The 17,790-nt window shown below is 40.5% G+C and overlaps 1 protein-coding gene across 1 annotated transcript in view; it reads right to left on the bottom strand.

Moving 5' to 3' along the window:
• The window catches only part of SMC1A (structural maintenance of chromosomes 1A), a 30,368-nt gene that overhangs the window by 3,162 nt on the left and 9,416 nt on the right, over window positions 1-17,790 (bottom strand). The window contains exons 7-22 of the mRNA XM_060683407.2: window positions 16,722-16,862; window positions 15,240-15,322; window positions 14,934-15,141; window positions 14,621-14,806; window positions 13,804-13,983; window positions 11,512-11,658; window positions 10,282-10,419; window positions 8,746-8,862; window positions 8,325-8,431; window positions 8,062-8,203; window positions 7,819-7,964; window positions 6,089-6,242; window positions 5,885-5,995; window positions 2,658-2,814; window positions 2,295-2,449; window positions 473-624 (exon numbers count right to left, since the gene is read on the bottom strand). Of these exons, the coding sequence (XP_060539390.1) occupies window positions 473-624; window positions 2,295-2,449; window positions 2,658-2,814; window positions 5,885-5,995; window positions 6,089-6,242; window positions 7,819-7,964; window positions 8,062-8,203; window positions 8,325-8,431; window positions 8,746-8,862; window positions 10,282-10,419; window positions 11,512-11,658; window positions 13,804-13,983; window positions 14,621-14,806; window positions 14,934-15,141; window positions 15,240-15,322; window positions 16,722-16,862 (2,324 nt within the window). The remainder of the gene's footprint in view (window positions 1-472; window positions 625-2,294; window positions 2,450-2,657; window positions 2,815-5,884; window positions 5,996-6,088; window positions 6,243-7,818; window positions 7,965-8,061; window positions 8,204-8,324; window positions 8,432-8,745; window positions 8,863-10,281; window positions 10,420-11,511; window positions 11,659-13,803; window positions 13,984-14,620; window positions 14,807-14,933; window positions 15,142-15,239; window positions 15,323-16,721; window positions 16,863-17,790) is intronic.

Genomic DNA, 17,790 nt, shown 5'->3' on the forward strand with positions numbered 1-17,790 from the left:
GTCCCTGGAAATTATGCCAAGGCAAAGATTCTCAAAATGTGGCATCAATCTCTTGGGACGTCTGAGGATCTCAGTTTTGTGCCCAATGTGGCTACAAACTTTTCTTTGTGATCTCCAAAGTCTCTGCCTTATGTGACACTTCTGTTTGTGACTGGACATGTCATTCTGGCAACTAGGCAGGGCAACATTCCATGGCACCTGTAATGTTCACAACATGTGACCTCTGCATCTATCTGACCTTTCAAAGCACATTCTCCGGGCTTATACTCTTCTACAACAGAAAACAGTTTCAGCTAAATGGCTAAAATGTAGACCCACCAGAAAATGTATACCCTTCAAAGTGTTTAAAGAACAATGAGTCATCTCTACAATTCTGCTCTTTTCACCCCACCCCTCTACTAATGTTCCAAATCTCAAATCTGGATAATTCCAACTCTAACCAGATCTTCCTTCAGAGCAAGTTTGGCCTCACCTGTGAATAGCAAAGAGCAGAGCTAAAGCTGCCACTGTCTTCTCCCCACCAGACAGATTATCCATTGGCCTGAAGCGTTTGCCTGGGGCTACGCAATTGTAATTGATGCCATCCAGGTAAGGCTCTTCTGGGTTCTCAGGACCTAAAAAGGCCTGCAGGAAAAAAAAGGAAGATATTGAGGGAGACCACCAAATACCTTAATAATAAAATATTTATCATTTAAAGTATTATGAAATTATAACCATACCCAAGAGGGAAAAAGGAAGAATGCATATATATGGTCTATTTCCAGGAATAGAGGGTATTGGTGGGGTTCCATGTTCAGAAGATCAAGAATTGTGACATTAATTTTTTCAAGGGAGGTATTAACATTTGTACTCATTACAGTTGAAAAAAAACCCACCCCTTCATTATATCATCACTGATTGGAGGGCAAGAATGAGAGCTGCACTTATTTCCTTCTCCTCACAAACAGTGGTGCTATTTCAATATAACCATTTACGTAGTTCTTCAGGCAGCAAAAGTTACAGGCAAAAGTAATTGGTTCTGCGCAATTAGGACTCTGAGAGGAGATCAGACTGTTACCAGGTGCAAAAACTGGGGTAATGACAACACAGGGGGCAGCAAATCAAAGCCTCACTCTTGGATAAATATTACACTTTGCATATGAATGAAAGAACCACCACTAGACTTTGATCTGTCTTCTGTGTGCTGAATGACATTTTTGCAGACAATTCTGTTTGCAACTGGAAAGCAAATTTGCATGAATCCAATTTTTACCCGACTCCCATGAGAATGAAATTTTGATGTCCAATTTGCAGCAAGCTGGCTCTCAATTACACTTTTTCCCAATCAAAAATTGGCTAATTAGGGAAAGAAAACAGTGCTTGCATGAACACACACACACACACACACACACACGCTATTTGTTTAAAGTTTCATTCCATTTTAAGACACAGCATTCATTATAATGACTCACGAAATGTTGAGCCATAATAGACTTAAGGTAGAAATGTATACCTGAGGCCTCAGGATCATGGGTCTTTGAAATCCTTAGATGTAGCCCTCACTTAACACAAAAAATCTTTGACCAATGGGAGAAACTGTTACATAATTAAATAATGAAGAGTAATCTTATCAGCCACATTTAGTTATACTTAAATGAATAACATCACTGACTAGGTGGCTCAGTGGCTAAAACACAGCTTGTCGATCAGAAAGGTCGACAGTTCGGCGGTTCGAATCCCTACTACAGGTCTCCTGCGTGAGCAGGGGGTGTGATTAAATGACCTCCAAGGTCCCTTCCAACTCTGTTACTGTTACTACACTTAATTGTTTTCCCTGGTCCCACCTACTCACATATCAAGTAGATCCATGACCCACAAAAGTATGCACTTTCCTTCATTAAGGTACTGGATTGCGTGTGTACTTTGATTCTGAAGAAGTGCTGAACTGTATATTTGATGTGGAGCTCAGCTTCTTCAGAATCCCTGACTTGAAACTTAAAAAAAGAGATGCAGTGGTTGATAGTTTTATGGCTTAAAGGATCTGCCTTAGTGTCTGAACGTTGTCTGCAAACGCACAAAAGAAAAAAGTGCCTCTGTAAAAGAGTGGGTGTATGAAGCATCAGGGCCTTACTTGCCTTTCCCCAGAAGTAACAAGACCAGAATAATGCAAAAGAACATCTGTTGAAAAGCATGATGCAACTTAAGCAATTATACAAAATCGGCACAATTAATGTAAGTCACAGAATCCTGCTTTTTCTTGATTCAATCATTGGCTGTGCCAGCATGCAGCCCTCTTCCAAATATAGCATCCTCACCTGGGCGCTGCTATTTCGTGACAAAGCCTTGTAGATCTCATCGATGTTGGTAGCTACTGACTCAAAGCAGAAGTTGAAGCGGTCAAAGCGCTCCTTTTTTATCTGCTCGAAGGCCTGCTTGGCTTTCTTTGCACGTTTCCGGGCAGCCTCAAATTCTGATAGAAAAAGGAGCAAGCATAAATCATCCCATCCTTTCAGCAAAAGGCCCACCATAAAATTGGGCATCCCCCAAGCTGATGCCCTTCTGAAGCACTGGATATTAAGATGCTTGCTAGAAATTATATGGAGTTGAAATCCAACACCAGGAGGGCATCTGTTTGGGGAAAAGCCGAGATAGCTAAGAGTATAAAAGTGATCTGGTACCATCAGAGGTCTCCTGGAACTTGTCCCTCACGCTTTCCAGTTTCTCCATGGCCTTCATGTTTGGGGCAGCAATTCGCTGTAATATGCTCTGTTGTTCATTCAATTTCTGTTGTAGTTGATTCATCTCCTGTTTGATCTCATCTTCAGACTGAACGTCCTTCAAGGAGAATTAAGAGAAAATAGTTCTGGCAGTCAGAGAACCAGCTTTTGCAAAGGAATACAGCACTGATCTTTCACTCCCAGAATGTAAGATTGTTCAAACAATTCTCCCAACCCTAGAGCAAAAGACATTGTAATCTTATCTGAACTCTTTAGGAAAAGTGAATTACTAGTGAGTCTTACAAGTTGCAAACTCATCTTTCCTTTCTTTCAAGCACTGGAATTTCTGAGTAAACTCCCTCTCCTGTTTTAAGCCATGATGGTAACAAAAAGATAACCGAGACACTAATTTTAGAAGTAATCAAAGAGTTATATATGCAGTAAAAATGCCTGTTTTTTTAAAATTAAAGACTCTCTTAAATTTATCTTTTAACTATTCTTTTCAGAGGCTTTTTTACAAAGGGTACAGCTCTAATCAAATGCCAATACCTTCACAAAACCTAACAAATACAAGGAGATGTCAGGAGCAATGAAAAAGTGGACTCAAGTTGCAGCTGCTTTGATGTCTGAAGGCCTTTGACGTCCGATCCCTTTATCCCCTCAATATCACCCTCTTCTTCTGACTACTCATCTTCTATGGACATCTAATATCCTTGACCCTTGATTGATCTTCTGCCTTCAACTTGTTATCTAATGTTGCTATCTCTGTCACGTATCAGATATCTTACGGTCAAATCCAACCATATTTCAGCCCAACCCCTGTATCCAGATGAGGCAGCATGTTCCTTTTGCTCCCTCAAAATGGTAATCCTGTTCCTTGCCTTCCTGGTAAACACTTTAACAAACAAGTCCTACTGTTTAACTCAGCTTGAAACAACACTCTTTGGCCTTTTGTATACATAAATTTATAGCATTCCCATAGGTGCTAAAATCCTACAGATGACAGGCAACATAGGATGAACCTTACACTCTTCAAAGTAGGCTGAGGTTCACATGTTGTGATTGTGGATCAGCCTACATGATTCCCAGCCAGCATTTGGAAGGGATTATGAAAGACTGAAGCCCAACACATTTAAAAGGCACCAGGCTGGAGAAGGTCACTCAAATCCTTGGGGCTAGATAAATAGGTTCTTAGGAGACAAACACTACATGCTCCACAATACTTTTCATTAATCAACTCTAAAGCTTTGTAAGGAACTGTAAATCAGCTGCAATAAACATCCTTTCTTCTGGCCATTTAATAAATTATAGAGCCTAACATTCTGATCAGGTTTTAAATCAAAGGATAGCAATAAAAAGATATTTTAGAGACGCTCCACAATTTTATAAAGCTGAACTTCTTGTTTTGTATACAACTTCTATTTTAAGTACTCAACAGCACATTAACAAAGTCTGCTTGCACAAAGAGCCTTTCCCCTACTCTTTTCTCTAATCATTAGGCCTTAAGATTTGCTCTAGAAGGTCTTGTACTTCTATGTTCTAGATCCGAAAAGTGTCAACTGCCAGTTCATGCTTGCCTTTTGCTCTGTTGTGGCCCATCAGCGGCCTGTGCAGATTGTAGCTGATTCCGACAACGAGGAGTGGTGTGGTGTGTGCGCCAGCAGCCTGTGCAGCTGGCGCTCGAGTCAGACAGTGAGGAGGCTGGAGAAGATGTGGTGCCAGAGGCAGGGATTCAGCCAGGGCCTTCAGAACCTCCAGAAGCTCCTTTAAGTGAAGAGGATGAAGAGGAGGAGCCTCTTCTCAATGCACGGGCACGCAGAGCTGCCAAAAGGCAGGAGGGGCTCCTCAGGAGGAGGTCTCCTCGAGAGTAAGGCTTGGGGCTAATTGGCCACTCACTTAGCCTATTTAAGAAGGAACGCCACTTGCAACAAGCTGTAGAGAACAACTTTAGTTCACTCTCTTTCGTGTCTGCAAAATTGCTTCTGGGCTTTCTGCCAACTCTAGTAAAACTGTGATTACCTTATCTTAGAATTCTGGTAGGCTGTTAAGACAGTTCATTAACAGCCTTTGAATGATAAAGACTAAGTTATTTGAGTAAAATAAGCTTTGTATAGAGTTTGTGTGTGCTGCGTTCTTTGGGGTCCATAGCTGGGCAGAACACGCTCAGTGAAGGCTGCCATGAATTCTAGGGCGAAGGTGGAGGGGAGGATTCAAGGAAAATGAAAAGTTCACTGTATTTCCCTGAGACACGGTTTCAAGGTCGACCGGCTGGAATGGAGTATAGCTCCATACCAACCCACACTTGAATCTACTGTTCTGAAAACATCTTTGAATTTGATTGGACATTGGGGTGGGAGGGGCAGTATGGGGAGGTATCTAAGGGAAGGGAAGACTTGGGGATTTTGGTGTGCGAATTTCAGTTCTGGCTTTGCACTACTATATTTCACTTGATTTCTAATAAACTATACCTTTCTCAACATATGGAGTTAAGGATCATTCTTTCTTAGAGGCTCAAGCTGAGGCAGGCCTGACAAAGAATTTTTATGGGAATGGAAGTAACTGGGTTTCTCCAAAACTGAGGAACTATTCCTTCCAAAGTCTCAGAATGATTTGGGCCCCTATTCATAATCTTAACTGCTCAGAAAAACTAAAATGACCCCCCACTGATTTAAACTTCTAAGAAAATCTAAGATATTTCCCAACCCTTCAGGTTTTCGGAAGTTACACTTTTTTTGCCTAGTCACCCTCCATATATCATAAATTGCTGCAATGGTTTGGTGCCAGGATAGATACTACATGTGCCTCCTCATTTATGCTACTTATTCTCTCACCACCTTAGCACTGGCATGCAGAATGTGATTGTCTCTCCCAAATGACTTGCCTCTCTTCCTCACTAGAGTGTTTTATACAACAAGGACAATTTTTGAAAAACAAAATATTAGATAAAATAAAATATGGGGAAAATAGCTTGTCATTATTCTCTTTAACATCTGCTTCTTTTAAAATTGTTTATGTTCTATTTTTATTCTGAATTAGTTCTATTGCTTTTATTTCATTTTTATTTAGATATTTCCTGTCTCTATTATCCGATTGTTTCCTAGGCAGCATCTCTTCCCCTTGTTCCCCAAGGTCATCCACACATTCTATTACACCTCCACAGATGGCCAACCCCAGAGAGTTCTCCTTACCTTCAAATCCTCAGAGAGGTCACTATAGTCCATTTCAATCAGAGCTTCTCGTGCATACATGTTGGAAGTCCTCTGGGAACTGCTGGTTGGCTCCTCCCCTTGGGAGCCACCCTGAAATCAACCAAAAGACAAAGGGAAGTTCACTTAACCCATGCATCCTGCTCAGAATTCTTTTCTCTTCTCCCTGTAGAGTTATTTTCTTACCTCCTCCTGGCTGATATCATCCATGGTGCCTTTGGAGAGGGGTAGCTTAATGTCTTGCATCTTGCAGGCTTGCAGTAAATTGTGGCGGTCACTACGCTTCTGCTCCAGCTTGGTCTCAATGGCGGTGACTTCCTTCTGTAAGTGAGTCATCTCTCTGCAGAAAATGACCCAAAGTGAAAGGACAGTCCAGACAAAGCAGCTCCCATCTCTGAAAAAATCTTGAACTAGGCAATGCCAAGAGAATGATTAGAAATAGACACATCAGACATTCTCATTATGAGTCTTTCAGGGCTGGAGACAGCAAACACCTTTGATTTTACTAGGTTAAGATTCTTATGAACTCTTCTGATAGTTTAAAAGACTTCAGAAGTGTAATTTTGCACAACTGCAACCTTTGGCAGGGATTAGTAACCAATGTGGCCATCTCATTTATGCTCCCCTGAGTTCTCTCTCTGAGTATACAATGCCAAACATTTCAGATGGTTTGGGCTGCTTTTGTGGAAGGAGGTGAAGAAGCTTAAGAAGTGAAATGAGTGCAATTAGCTTACGGCATCCATAGCTTCACTCAAAAATGCAAGATTCACTGACACATATGGTCATGTGATCGTTTGATATCTTTTCGGAATAAAATGTTAAGATATATGGGATAAATGGATATATGGGAAAATCTTAAAATGTTAATGAAGTTAATGTGATGTTAATGTATTGTGATATACCAAAGCTTTGAAATATGTTGGTTTATCAGAAATTAAGCCAGTGTGTATGTGTATGACTGAAATAATTATACTGAAAAAAGTGATATTACAAGTTTTATAAAATGGTTATTGCAAATATGTGATATTTTGGAAAAAGCAGTATTTTCTAACCAGTGGAGGCAGCAATATAGGTTACTATGGCAGAGATGTTGTGATATTTTACAATATTTTGTACTGTACTGTGACTATTAATGCTATGCTATACAAATAATATGTGGATTTTTTCTCCTGTGTTTTTCTTCTTTGTTTACATTTAAAGACTGTTTTGGTAATTATATTAACAGGGTCAAATGAATTTAAAAACAAAAAAATATATACCATACAACAATGGTTCTCAACCTTTTCTTCACTACGGACCCTATTTAAATACCTTTTGTGGCCATGGATTATGGCCACCGACCCCCAAGACTTAACTCAAGATTTAAATCATATTATTTCTTCAAGCCTTCATGAACCCCGTGAAAACTTTGTGGTCCCCCAGGGATTTGCAGATCACAAGTTGAGAACCACTGCCATACATACGTCCTTCTCTCTCTAAACATTGCAAAAATCAGTCTCTCACTGTTTCTGATGACTCAGGAATGGAGCAGCACCTAGCTACTAATTCAAACCAAGCTCCATGGACCTTGGGTTAAAATGAACGACTTGCAGTTAATCTCCATCAATGACTATTGATTGTGGTAGCAAAATAGAACCTTCCATTTTCAGCAGCAGTATACTCTGATTGCTGGATGTTGGGACAAGGGGGAAAAGTTGTGATCATCTAATTAGTAGGTTTTCCAGAAACATCAGACTGGTGCTGGGGGCTACCTGATACAAAACGCTGAGAGAGTCTTGCCTTTGCATCTTTAACAGTTCCCTCCCCAAACATAAGAAATCTTTAATTCATTAAAACCATAGGATGAAATTAGCCACCAGATATAATTTACCAGATGAAGCAGGGTCTTAGATCTTGCCCTTGTAGGTCAGACTTACTTGTTGGCCCCTCCCAGCTTCTTACGAATCTCTTCCATCTCATGGTTCTTATCATTCACCTCAGATTTCTTGGCCAGATGCTGGTTCTTCAGATCCTGCAGCTGTGCCATGGTCTCATCTATGATCTTCATATGCCGCTGTTCCTCCTGTGTGATCATCAAGAGGGAAAGCACAGATGTTAAATCAGTGGTGCTTTTCTCACTCTAAATCATGGATGCAACATAGCGCTAGTCCCCAAGGCACCTTCTTGAGTTTTTCTATCTCAGCTTCATCTTTCTTGACAGTCTGCTCCCACATGTGCACTTTGTCCTGATCTTCTTTCAGTTGGTTCTTTTCAAAGTCCAGCTGGATGCCTAGGCGGGTCTTTTGATTTTCAAATTCCAGCCTGGGAAGGGAAAAGGGAAAAATTATGGTACAATCCAAGCCTCCCTCTCCATATTAAAGTTAGTAAAAATCTAGCATCCTTGAATCTGGAAGTGCCAGGATGACAGAAATGGGACCAATACCTTTTTTTGGCAATCTCATTCTGGCGTTTCACCTTCTCTTCCTCAAACTCCCGGATATTTCTTACTCCGATTTCTCGGCAGAATTCCTCAAATACTTCATCTTCTACCTGCAATGATGGGAAAAAACTTATATAAGACCAGTCTTAAGTATAAAATGAAGGTGTGGGTGGGTTAAAATGAATAAATGAACACTTTCTATCTTGATATAAGATGTCAAGCATCCTTAACCAACAGAGTAAAGAATATGTTAAAAATATGGTTGCACCCTCTCTTCCCCCCCTCCCTTTCTAAATTGTTGCTATTTCTGCAACTTCCCAGGTTATCAATTATCTTCAGGTTTCTATCCTATTATATATCCTGCACCTGCCCTTCTTGTTTTAAGCCATCCTCTTTGGCTGCTCTTGCCCTTGATCCACCATACCTGGTTCATCTTTTCCTTGAGCTCCTTCATCTCACGGTCTCGCCCCTGTATGATGTGTTTGATGTCGTTTATGCGGGGCCCAAAATTGGCAAGCTCACTTTCCAGCTTGGACTTCTCCTGTTGGGAATAATACTGAATCAGGACAGAACTCAGAAGAAATAAGAGACTGCTGATAGAATTCCCTTTTCTCTTTTCTACATGGAAAAACTAACCTTTTGATCTTTTGGGGAAATGGTATTTTATATCTTTTGAACATATATGCATAATATACATTTCATCATTGCCATTTTTTCATCCTAGCATTTTCCTGCAGGCTCTGCTTTTCAGACTGGCGAACACCATTTTACGGGAGCATTTCATAACTTGCAGTACAGAATCTAATATACTATATTTGCTAATCTTTTAAAACTTTGGCTAATAGAATTATTATTTTTACACCACGGTCCATTTTTTTCAGTCATGAAACTATTTCACCTAATTTAAGACTTGCAAAATTAAGAAGGACATCACAGGATGCAAATAATTATTTTATAAAAGCTCAAAAGCCTCTGTAGAGAAGAGCAGGCGGAGCTCTTGTCAACTAAAGTTCAACAATAGCATCAGCAATAGCATTTAGACTTATATACCACTTCATGGTATATAACAATCTGGGTCCTCATTTTGCTGACCTCGGAAGGATGGAGGGCTGAGTCAACCTTGAGCTGGTCAGGATCAAACTCCCGGCAATGAGCAGAGTCAGCCTACAATACTGCATTCTAACTACTGCGCCATCATGGCTAAGATAAGGGTCAATGGAATTCAGGAAGGATTGGACTTGGACCATTTGTGGGAACGTAAAGACTCAAAGCTGATGACCTGCTTAACTATGCTCCCTAGCTCTGCCTGCTCTTCTGCTACATGTAAAGGTTCTGATTAATGAACCCAAGCAAATCCGAACTCTGAGGTCAGGCACTTCCTCAAAGAAATTCTTTACTGGCTAAATCATATCGGCATACTTCGAAGGAAAGCCAACTCTGACTTTTTCCTGTGGTTACAGTCTAATTAAAACTAGTAATGACCCCTTCCCCCCAGTGTCATTAATCACATTGGCCAATTAGATTAATTGGCAGGCTTCTCCTGCAAATCATCTCCTCCTTCCTCCATCGCCCAGATGACGACCTTGGCTCTCATGAGAAAGCTCTGTGTTGTGTCTAGTAATACATTCCAACCTCCCCCCGCCCCCCCAATACAGTGTGGCAACATTGAACCAGGAAAATGGCTTCTGCCAGGTTCAGTTCCGCATTGACACTATATTATGCAGCATAAATCAAATTAAACAGAGTGGTGGTGAAGAATCCTATTGATTTGTTTTTCTTATCAGTTCCTTCCAAATGATTTAAGGCTCCCTTGCCAATTTCCTCCACACTGTTCTCCCTCATTCACCATTTGCTGCATTAGTCCACAGGGAAAAAATTGAGTTTATCACATAATTCATGGAGCTGAATGGAAGTTGGAGGTTATAAAACAGAATCTAGTTCCAGCGAGCGACAGTCATACCTGAAGATTGAGAGCGAGGTGACGGGTCTTGGTTTGTTCTAAATCACTCTGGGAGTATTTCAAGCGCATCTGCAAGCCATGGGCCTGTGACTGGACCTGACGAAGCTCTGCCTCTTTACGCTTCGCCTTCATTTGTTCCTGGGGTAGGGAGATTTAATGACCCAAATTAAACCAATCCCAAAAAAATGGAATGCAAAGACTGAGCTAAAGCAAAGAAGAGGTTGGACGTCAGGAATAATATCTGGAAAATTAATAATGAATCGTATTTCACACAGCTGAAGTATGATACTGAAATGAACAATTTCTAACAGGAAAAAAATGAAGATATGGTGATATTTGAGATATTTATGCAATTCATCAAAACTGGGAGATCTTAAACAGAAATTGTTGTATTACATTAAATCTACCATAAATAGAAGTAAAAATGTGCTGTCCCAGATACAATCAATTTGCTGTTATTCAGTATACCACATTTCAGTTTTACAACAGAAGTTTAGGCTCTTCTAGAATGTAACTGTTTTAATTTTTTCATACAAGTCTCTTAATAGATTAATTTGGATACTGTAAGTCTGAATGCCATATAAATATAATATAAATATGAATGCATATGTAGTAGTAAACCATGATTTACTAATATACGTAAGGAAGGACATATCAGTAGAATATGTTGGACTTGAGCACTGTTCTCCTGTACAACCTGGAACAGGAACTTTCAAGATTTAATTTAATTTTGGTCAAATGTCTAGTTTATTCCTTAATGCATAGCTGAAATTTCAATTTTGCAATAAACTTTATTCATAAAGACACAATGCTGTTTGTTTAGAAACTAGTATTCAGATTTATTTTTTTCTTGCAGTTGCATGGCAAGAGGAAGTGCATGATGCCTCTAACCCACAATTATGGTTTACTGTTAACAATACAGAGTCAGAATTTTATTTCCGCCCTCAATTGGGGAAAATATCTTTTAACTGACCAAAATAAGGCACTGCTGCCAATTACCATCAGAAGGAATAAAAATGCATCTAATGTTGCCTGTAGACTTTGAGACCAACTTTTCCATTCAAAACACTTTCCATATAAAGCAACATGTTTCTTGAAATAACCTGTAATAGACCAAGATGCATTTCAAAACCTTCAGTGGTCCTCTACTCCGAGTTAAATTCTGCCCATTTGACATTATAACACAGGCAGCCAGCCCGACTTCTTCTACAACTCAAAAGCAGGTTCAACCTTGAGTTCCTCTGTCAGTCTCTCCTTCTTTTCCTTCAATTTATCCACAGCTTTTTCATCCCAGCGCCTGGCTTTGGCTTTCAGATCACTGGCACCTCCTGAGATCACCCCTGACTTCTGGAACAGGGTTCCATCTAGTGCAACTGTCTGCAACAGAAGCAAGGAAACAAAAGTGAGAGAATGAAAAACATACAGTAGCACTTCGCAACAAGGAAACAAAAGCTGAGGTCTTGGCTGACAGAGGCCCAGCTAGCAAAGGCTGAGAACCAAAATTTCTCTGAAGATACTCATCAAAGGACCTGGCAAAAATTATTCTGCATCTCTGTACAAACACAAAATAGGAAACAAAGAATGGGATTCACCATCCTGTTATATGCATGCTCAGATTCAGCTTATGGACACTCACTCACTCACTCACAGCTCTGGAGAACAGCTACACTCAAATCACGTTCAACCATACCCTGAGGCACAAACAGTTCTTTGGAATATGCGTGAATTTAAAATAACTGGTTACAACATATATTCTCTCCCTCTCCCTCTCTCCCTCACGCACACACACACATATGTATGCATGCGCACACACTCATTCCCACTTACTGACATCCTTCTCAACTAGACTGGCAGGCACTAGCCAGAGGGAGGAAAGCTGCCAAGTCTGGATTCAAAGAGGACTCCAAGAGTGGGCAGACTTCAGGACCCCTTTTACCTCCCAAAGTCCTTGCTTTGTTGATTCTCAGGTCTGATAGCTTTTGATGGGACATATGGGGGGGGGGGGGGGTTTGCATGTGTTCCAGCCCAATTTCTTTTGTCTTGGCTCAGGTGAGTTTTCCTTTGATACCTTAAGGACTGGATACCTTCCTAACTATTTCCCCTATGGCATCTTTTCCTGCCTTTTGTCCATCCTGCTTACATGCTTGCTTCATCTTAGGTATGGCAGCTTCAGTCCAGTCTCCCAATCCTAAATGCTTTATTTAGAATTCTTTTGAATAAGAACAATTTTCCAGAATGTTTAGCTGCAAAGGAAGAGATCTGCAAATATATGGCAAACACAAGTATTTTCACTGGTGGTGATTGGCTTCATCTGCAGCTAAACGTAAAAACATCAAGATTCCCTTGAGGTGAACTTTACTCTTGGAGGCCTTATAGATTTATCTATTTAATCTTCTTGGCCATTACTTTCTTCCCAATCTATGCTAAAGCCCTGGGATTTCCAAGGGGTCCCACACAGGGGTGGGTTCTAAATTCTTTTTACTACCGGTTCTGTAGGCGTGGCTTATTTTGTGGGCGTGATTTGATGGTCATTTATTTTTTTATTTATTTATTTATTTTAAATTTATATACCGCCCTTCTCCCTGAGGACTCAGGGTGGTGTACAGCCAAAATTAAAAAACATGAAATACAAATATTAAAAACAATTAATATATATATAAATTTGGCCCAAAATTAAAAATACAAACCAATTAAAACATTTAAAATTTCTTCTTAAGCCAGCCCGGCTTGCTGGAAAAAGTGGGTTTTAAGGGCACGGCGGAAGGCACTAAGGTCTTGGATTCTCCTTATCTCTGGGGGCAACTGATTCCAGAGGGTAGGTGCCCCCACAGAGAAGGCCCTCCCCCTGGGGGTCACCAATTGTCACCATGTGACAATTCTTTAGGATTTAGCAGAGGTACTGGTCTACCAGGCATTTAATAGCTTGCAGAGCTGTACCGGTCTACCCATTTGTTCTTGGAGCGTTCTGGTCTATCCATTTGTTTTTGGAGGCACCGGTTCTACTTATTTGTTTTTGGAGGCACTGGTCTACCCATGTTTTTGGAGGCACCGGTCTACCACCACACTGCCGTTTAACACTGATCAGCTGTAGGGCAGCCCTTTGAAGCCCTGCGGCAAGAGTTTAAACAGTTTTTTTCCTTCTAGCCGATCAGCTGGGACTCGGGAGGCAGCGAATAGATTGGGGGCGGGGCCAAATAAAAGGTAAGAATTACACAAGGGGGGAGGGCGGGGGGCCCCAACTCCCAAACAAAGAGAACCGGTTCGGTGACGTCATATTGTCACCGCTATCAGCTTGGCCGAACCGGGAGGAACACACCACTGGTCCCACACACAAGTATTAACCAGGTTTACAAAAGTCAGCCAGGTGTGGCCACAGTGGATGATACAAAATAAACTTAACCACATCTTCTAAGCATACACTCCTACAAGTCAGAGAAACACACATATTTGAAGAAATGGAATATAATGCTCGGGGAGAGGATTATGGTCTACCTACAGCATGTTGGGTAAATTTGCTCTGACCTTGTGCCGCTGGTGCCCACCAAAGGCAATGCGACGTGCATCTTCCACATTGTCACACACAAGGGCATTGCCACAGGCATACTGAAGGGCCTTCTTGATATGAGGAGGCTCATATCGAATCACATCAATCACAAGCTTGGCTCCCTTCAGTTCTCGGAGCTTTTCATCTGTGGGTTTCACCTGGGAGTGTGAAATAGAAAAGGCATTATTAGGCTAACCCCATATACTGTATGGATAATCTAGGCTGAAGAAGAGCAAGGACACGGAAGGAATTTATTTTTTGACTCCAAATAAATTTAGTTCAGTTAGAGAACTCAGAAGGGAGAGGCAGAATGCCAGTCTTTTTTTGCTGCTTCCTTTTATTAAATGATCTTTATTCAAACAATAGCATCAACCTATATTTTTTAATTAAGACTGTCTGTAGAAGCATTTGGATGCCCATTTGCAGGTAACAAAAGAGAAATGAGAAAAAATGTACCTTGCCAAAAATAAAAAAGTCAAATATTTGTGCTAATTTATTTGTCAATAATCTCACTATTCTTTTATTGAGAAACTGTGATAAAAAATCGGAGCCTACTGCTTGTCATCACCAACTTTTTAAAGCAAATTATGCTGAGAAATCAAGAATGTACCTCAGGTTGACCACTGGGCTTTCTGTGTGAACAGAAATTCTAATTCAATTTTTCCCATCCTGAAGCACCCAGGGTATGTTGGTAATTTCCACCCACCCTTTGCTAGGGTGGCTGCAGGTTATGGAACTGAGGGCTGGGTACCTGCTGGGAAAAGCTCTAATCCAATCAGCCAAAGTTTGCCTCACCTCAAGATAATCAAGAGGCAGGAAGGTCTCAGGCTCTCCTCGCTGCTCTTTGATGTACTGGATACAGTCCCGGCCAGTTTTCTCTGAATCAACAATGATTGCGTCCATATTCTTGCCCAGCACCTTTGTGACAGCTATCTGGTATTTTTTCTGGGTGGGCTGGCAGAGATCAATTAGGCGTCCATACTGGGAAAAACAAGGAAATGAAATGAGGTAGGCAGGGAAAATCATTCCAACCTCATTTTTATTCTGGAACACTAAGCCCACACCCAACCCAATGAACTTTGGGGCTTGGTTCTGAAGCATCACCTACCACAGAGCCTGGATAAAGACGTTTTATGCTTTCCATGATCTCTGCCTTGCGCTGCTGCCGACTGTTTTCCTGCCGGTCGATCCGGGCATCCCCCAGCTGCTCCATCACCTGATTTAACTCCTTATTGATCTCATCAATGCGGCGTTTAGCCAGTTCAACTTCCTCTGTCAATTCTCCCTCCAGCTTCTTTTGTTCTTCCAAGGACTGCCTAAAAGAGAAGTAAGGAAAAAGCTTACTGAGTTCTGGGCACTCTTATAGTCCTCTTTACCAAGGCGACCCTTTTAAGTCAAACTCCTCATTCCTTACTTGCTAGTGGCAATGTACTCCTCCAGCTTCTCAATCCGCTTTTGGTTTTCCTCAATTTCTCGCAATTTCTGCTTTATCTTGGCCTATGGAAAAGATTGAGTATGACACACATTAGCAAATATGAGGACTATATCCATCAGTATCTACCATGGGGTTTTGACACCTTTGGATGAGAACTAATATTATAAACTACATCAAAAGAAAAAGATGAGAATCAAGAATATTTAATCCTGTCTTTCTCAACCGAGTACCTTTAATTGTTTTAGACTACAGGGTCCTTCAATATCAGCCTGGCAGATCCATGTGCCTTGGATTACACCTCCTTAGCCAGATCATGAGTATGCTGCTCCCTGATGGTGATAGGAATCGTGGTCCAACTCACTTGGGCAGCACCAGATTGGAAAAAGGTAGATGACCTCATCCATACACATTTGGGCAATTACAATTAAAGTGGGTCATATCAAAGGTACTACTTTATCTTTTTATGGAAAGATATGGAACAAAAGGATGAAGCAAATTAGGCCAACAATGGAGAGAATGTCATAAAAGGTATATATCCTATCATATTACAAGATACTGTCAAACATCCTTGGGAATTTGCTCAAGCTAATCCATCATTCTCGCAAAAACTGGGACACTGTTCTCAACAGATGCAGCAGCAGCATGATGTGGATTTTCTTCATGCTTCCTCATCAACAGCTCAGTAGTATATCTTTCTTCTAAAGCCTATGGGTTCTGCATAGTTCTGCAGAACATTTTCTGCAGAACATTTAAGGCTGGAATGTTTGAAACTGGACATCAAATTCTTTAAGAGCTAGCCAAAACCATATAAATCACCATGTCTCAGCTGCTCTATTAACAGTGCCTCAATGACATTGGCCTAATTAAGACTGACCTACATTCGGTCTTTTCATCCTCTCAAGGTGGCTGTCACTCTCATTTTTACCTAACATTTCAAATTATATGTAATACACATGCAAGTATAAGCAATTAATCCAACTTGTCATTTTTGGAACACCTGAAAAGTTCGCACAACTTGGAAAGACACAGAAAGCAGATTTCAGGACAACAATATATGAGTAGATTCCATGGAGTATTTTACGGGGATGCAGGAAAGAGATAATAAAATAAGGCACTTGGGTGGCATTCAGTTCCCTTTGTTCTCTCACTCTCCTAATTGTAAAGCTAGACTTCAGGACTCAAAAATAATGGTATAGCTGGGGGGGTGCGGGGGAATCCCACTGATCTGGGGATGGGCTTTAGGGCCCTACTATAGTTTGTTTTCTTCCCTGTTGGAATAATAAAACAATTGTAAATTAAAATAACAGTTTGTATAAAATAAATTCAGTAAATCTGAGTGTCAAGTTTCCGAAAGATGCCCTAATTAAACTGAAACTGGATGAACTGGATGCAAAGTTTTTTGTTTAATTTCAGGAAGAGTGCTTGCATAGAAAAAATCAGCAAAGGCATAAGAATGCTGACCTCTGTTTCTACTTTCTTCCTCTCTTCTAGATCTAGGCGGTCTTGATCTGCCTTCTGATCACGGTTGAACTTCTCTAATTCCTGAGCCAAGGTGGCTGCCCTTTTGCTGGCCTCCTCCTTCAGACGATGGTATTTTTTTACCTGTTCAATATATGAGGAAAACATATATGAGGAAAACAAGCAAAATAATTTAATTAGATCTCTTCCTTTCATAATTTATTTCAAACCACCCAATCTACAAACAATATGAAAAGTTATCTTATTCTACAGTAAAACATATAAAGGCTATGTGCAAAATTATGATTCAGTTTAAACTGCCTCTCAACCAATCTCCAAGGTCCTTCTCTTATCCACAAACTTAAAGAGCTGTCTCTGAGGCAGGAGTGGGGAGGAAGGATTAAAAACTACACTATTAATAGCAATAGGGCCCAGAATGGCTGATCAAGGAACATACACTTCTTCTCTTCATTGCTGGATTTAGGTAGGTTTTAACAGCATTATTTCACAGCATTTTGTTCTTCCCAACCAATTATGACTTTTCCGGCTTTTTGAAATCCAAATCACTCCTCTTTTCTTAGCTAATTTGTTAGGCATCATTGAGTTCAATACAAACTGTTGAGATTTTGTTATGGTGGATTTTAATCCCTGAGGATAGGCTACAGAGAAATACCTAAATTATTTTAAGTGGTTGGGTTTCAAATATCATGGTCAGACAAATCCTCAAAGAATCAAAGTACTTTCATCACAATCTCACATAAGTAGCTCTTTACATCATTATCAACATTATCTTATGGCACATAAGGCACTATTTCTCCAGGGACATTTTATCTCACTGTCACAACATTAATTTTAGCCTGCTTCTGACTCGGACTGATTTTTTTCCAGTCTGCCTAAAATCATAAGCTTTTTTCTCAGCAGAAAGATATTTTTTTTCATGCTATGTATTCTCTTGGGAGATAAGAGCAGGGTTTACATGCATAGAACCAATTTCTGTACCCTCCGCGTGAAAACATTAGAAATTACATTCTTCAGAAGGGGTGTCAAACTCAAGGCCTAAGGCCCGGATCTG

The sequence above is a fragment of the Pantherophis guttatus genome, chromosome 2 (assembly GCF_059756535.1).
Source record: "Pantherophis guttatus breed Tessera chromosome 2, ASM5975653v1, whole genome shotgun sequence".
In the NCBI taxonomy this organism is placed as follows: Eukaryota; Metazoa; Chordata; class Lepidosauria; order Squamata; family Colubridae; genus Pantherophis; species Pantherophis guttatus.